The 4,384-nt window shown below is 47.0% G+C and overlaps 1 protein-coding gene across 2 annotated transcripts in view; it reads right to left on the bottom strand.

Annotated features, from left to right (window-relative positions):
- Positions 1-4,384, bottom strand: part of Arrdc3 (arrestin domain containing 3) — a 13,558-nt gene that overhangs the window by 5,892 nt on the left and 3,282 nt on the right. Inside the window, exons 1-6 of one of the 2 annotated variants that reach the window (XM_010637184.3) lie at positions 4,121-4,378; positions 3,833-3,914; positions 2,223-2,370; positions 1,233-1,335; positions 612-868; positions 69-231 (exon numbers count right to left, since the gene is read on the bottom strand). In XM_010637184.3, the coding sequence (XP_010635486.1) occupies positions 69-231; positions 612-868; positions 1,233-1,335; positions 2,223-2,370; positions 3,833-3,914; positions 4,121-4,253 (886 nt within the window). In that variant the 5' untranslated portion in view covers positions 4,254-4,378. Of the gene's footprint in view, positions 1-68; positions 232-611; positions 869-1,232; positions 1,336-2,222; positions 2,371-3,832; positions 3,915-4,120; positions 4,379-4,384 lie in introns of those variants that run through there. The other variant, XM_010637183.2, reaches the window with a different exon arrangement.

Genomic DNA, 4,384 nt, shown 5'->3' with positions numbered 1-4,384 from the left:
GCAGCCGGGCACCGGAGCGGGTGAGGCTCCGACACCCCAGGGCAGGAGGGTGCAGGCACAGCCCTTACCTTCAGGCCGCTCGGGCAGCGCCAGGCCCAGCCAGTTCATGTTCGCGCTGCACTGGCTGCTGACGCTGGAGGTCCGGCTGCCGAACGGGTGCAGGGGGATGGTGCCGATGACCAACGGCAAGTTCAGGAACAAGTCCATGGCGCCGGGAATGTCCACGTACACCTGTGGCCGGAGGGCGCTTGGGTGAGAGGCCAGGTGGGCACCCCCCCCATTTGAGATGGGATTTCACTATGTAGCTCAGGCTGGCCTGGAACTCAGTGATCCTCCTGCCTCAGCCTCCCCAGGGGTGGGATTACAGGCGTGCACCACCACGCCCAGCTAGGATTTTTGTTTTTAAAACAATCAATTTCCATGTTTGTTGATTCCGTTTGCTTACTTTTACTGATATACATAAGAAAAGTTTCCCAGGTCAAATACAGTACTACACTTGTACACAAGTTAAGCTAGTTAATTACACTCTGAATGTTGCTATCACACGTAACCCTGTCAGAACCGCACAGCACCTCCCGCCTGGGCCCAGCCTGAGCCCGCTGGCCACGCACCATGAGCGCATACTCCACGCGGATGATGCTGCAGTCCAGGATGGAGGGCGACACCGGCGGGATCTTGAGCGGCCGTCCGTCCCACGTCTCAGTTTTCCCGGACGACAGCGACTCCCCACGCAGGTTGGCCACCAGCTGCTTGACCTCCTTCATCTTGCCCTTGGCGTAGAAGGCCTGCGTCTGGTAGACGGCCGCCTTGGGGACCACCACGCGTGACGAGCAGTTCTCGATCTCTGCGAAGATCTGGATGGACTCGCCTGGGGAAGGGGCTTCCGGTCAGACCAACTGCAGCTGGGGAGGTGCCCAGACCACATGGAGGACCGCGGGGTGTGGGGGGCGCATAGGGCGGGCCGTGCTCACGTTACCCTGACAAAGACTACTTACTACCACGTTCGTATTTGGCACAAACAGTGCGCGTTTACACGCAAAAGCAAAGTGAAGACTTGTTTTTTGGGACGGGTCGATGGAGCGGTTTGGCCTTGAACACACTATGTGGCCCAGACTGGCCTTGGATTTAGGAGCGATCTGCCTGCCTCAACCTCCTGAGTACACTGGGCTTGCAGGAGTGCACCACCCTGCGCTATGGAAAGACTCTGTGGGGCACGGAGGTCTTACACGTACCTGGGGTGTAGCCCTTCCTCTCGATTTTGGCGCTTAAGGATATTGGGCCTGAGGTACAGAACCAGCAGCACAGGGTCTTTTCCTTTGTGCCTGCTTGGGGTGACTGTAAGGAAGAAAGAGAAGGTGATCAGTGTAAGAATCAGTAAAATACCACAAGTTTTTAAAACTTTCTAATACTAGAATATTTAAAAATAGTATTATTCTAAATTCTGGGAAAATGTACAAATAATTGTGTCGCCTTTTTTTTTTTTTTTGTCCCCTGGACCAAAATACTTTTCCTCCCAACCAAGGCCTTCTGAATTATGTCATTATTTTTGTCTTTAAATAAACCTAGTTTTAACCCACCTAGTTACACAGACAATAATTAAAAACAACAACAACAACAAAAAAAACCCTTTCCAAGTTCCATTTAAACTACCTTAAGGGAAGGCAGCACAGGAAGTAGGTTGGTTATAATCCCAAATGTTAACATCTTTCTCGGAGGATGAAAAAAATCCGTATGTAAAAACTGCCACTTTTAGGTTCTTACTTGCTCTAAAGATGTTACCATTTGTTTAAAACCAAAGTTTTGAAGTCAAATTTGAATTAATCTCATAAAATGCAATGCAAAGATTTCTTTTAATGAAGGAATTAAGTGTTTTCCACAAAAGCGATGATTCGCCATCATTTGCCAACTATCCCTGATTGGAATAATGCAAGGCCGCCCGGCCGTCCTGCGGCAGGCAACGCCGCTCCTCTGCGACAGCCGGGTTCTGAGTCACCCGTGCACTGGGCTCACGCTTAAACCTGCTTCAAGTTAGTCACCGCAGGGCCAAAAAACGGGCAGGCTCTTCATTGGCTGTGGGGCTCTTGATTTAAAAATGGAGTGTTTATGGGACTTAAAAAATAAAGCCACTACTTCAAAGTTACGAAAATTGAGTAGTTCAGGTGATTTATTCTTTAGTATTCAGATGCCAAAAACAAAGAATGAAGAATTTAGTCTTTTCTTACCAGTAATGAAGGAGTGTTGATATCTATATGCTCAAAGACTGTAAATTCCTTCTTTAATTTTACTGGTAGAAGCCAAGGCCTGTGCAGTTCGGCTTTCACCCAATAGCGCACACTGCCATGCCGGCCTTCGAATGAGGTAGCAAGTGGTCTGCGTAGAATATAAAGGTCAATATATTAATCCTACCCCCCTCAGCACGGTGCAGCAGGGCGGAAGTGGTGACAGAGCTGCTGCGGGTCACCAAGGAGGAGCAGACATCTGAGTGGGCAAAATTCCCAAAGGGATAAGTCAGTGGGGAAAAACTCTTACTTCCAAATAAAACAGTTATAGTTTCATGTAGAAAATTTGCTTCATGAAGCCAGAAGAATACAATCCCTTTAAACTAAGAAGAGGCTACTTTTAATACTCGGTGGCAAAATTATAGGTGAACAAACAATTCCTGAAAAGGTCAAGAATTTCATTTAAAAAACAAAGTTAAGACTGGCTCAACGCTTCCTGTCCGGCGGCGATCTGGACACCAGTAAGCGATTCAGACCAAACTGCTGAGTTTCTCACAGCGAGGAACCACTGGCTTTTTCTATACTGACCAAGACCTGGAAGAGGCTTAGGATAATCGTCACACTTCATAAAGCCCAGCAAACTCTGGAGAAGTGTCTGGAAACTTCCCAGTGGGTTTGTGTTAATTAAGTTCTTTGGCTATGTTTACCAAGACTTGAAAAAAAAAAAAAAAAAGCCAAATATTCCTACGACCTGTATCAAAAAGAACCAGAACTGTTCTTGAACTCTATCAAAAGAACCAGAACTGTTTTCGAACTCGGCTAGATGCTCAAAATTTACTGCTTTCCAAAGGTTTGAGTTCAGGAGTCCCCTTTTCGTATTTTCGTCACCAAAATCTTTAATATTCTGTACTGGTTAAGTGAGAGTGCCAGTTTACACTGGAGAAGCTGCACAGATTTTGCATACAGTTTTTTTTTTTTTTTGCATTTTAGATTCTCCTCTTAACATATATACAACATAGGGAAATAAAATTCAGTAACTGGTTTACACAAATAATTTGTTCAGATACACTTTGAAAAAATGGCATTTGGGAACCACACGTACATAAAACTCAACTCCTAGAATTAACAAAACAAATGCATAGTTATCTCCATTTGGCACATGACAAATTCTGTCATCTTGAATTTATCTTCCAGAACAGTTAAGTTTGCAAGTCTTAATGTCTGTTAAGGGTTTAGTATTAGCAAAAGAAGGTACGGACAGATGACAAGCACTTTTTCTAGCGATGCTGTCAGCATTTACAAAGCGCTTACTCTGTCTCAGCCTCTCACTGTTAAGTGAACTACTACTCAGGACCTGGAAACAGGCTTTAGGAAGGAGTCCTATTAATCGAGCTTGCTTTCTGTAATTTTGCCACACTGGATTAAAAAATAGCTTCTTATGTTTAATACATTGTTTTCCTCTAGCAAATTTCTGTAGTGAAAAGGGTTTTTTTTTTTAAAAAACAAAAAAACCAAAAAACCCCCAAAAACCGAAAAAAGTGAATTTCGAGTCTGTGACTGCGAAAGGCTGCTTTGCCCTGGGTGTGCGTCTGCGGCCTGGCTCCGGGACTTACGTTTGTGGAAGCTCGAAGCTGAATGCGTACTCGTGCCTGCCCGAATGGATGGTGTGGAAACCTTCTTCAGGATGGTCCTCATCTGAGACAGGAAAAGAACAAAATACCCCTTACTAGGCGCGTGCGGGCTCGGTAATTAATCACCACGGCGGAGCGTCGGATCTGGATCTGAGTTCTAATTCCAATTTCCTCACTTCCTCTGGATCATACACAAACTGCCTCCAACTGCCTGGTCTGTAGATGGGGACAAGGGATCCTCAGGACCACGGGCTTTTCGGGTTTCAGTACCAGGGATCGAACTTGGGAAGTTGCGCTTGCTATGCAGGAGGCAGAACCACTGAGTTAAATCCCGGGCCCGGGGCTTTTTGAATGGAAAAGGACCCCAAAGACGAAAACGTCTAGGTCTAACGTAGCGGTTCATCCCCAACGGGCTGCTCGGGTCTCCGCGTCACCACCGCTGCTGCGAGGCCGTTTCCTCCAGGGAACTGCGACGCGCTCCGCGCCAGGGCTGCCCGGGGTCCGCGCCACGCCGCCACCCCCACTGGGAAACCT

This window comes from Fukomys damarensis, unplaced genomic scaffold (assembly GCF_012274545.1).
Source record: "Fukomys damarensis isolate Sample0158 unplaced genomic scaffold, DMR_v1.0_HiC HiC_scaffold_3, whole genome shotgun sequence".
Classification (NCBI taxonomy): domain Eukaryota; kingdom Metazoa; phylum Chordata; class Mammalia; order Rodentia; family Bathyergidae; genus Fukomys; species Fukomys damarensis.
Note: the sequence above shows the minus strand (reverse complement) of the source record. Positions and strands in the feature narration are given on the sequence as shown.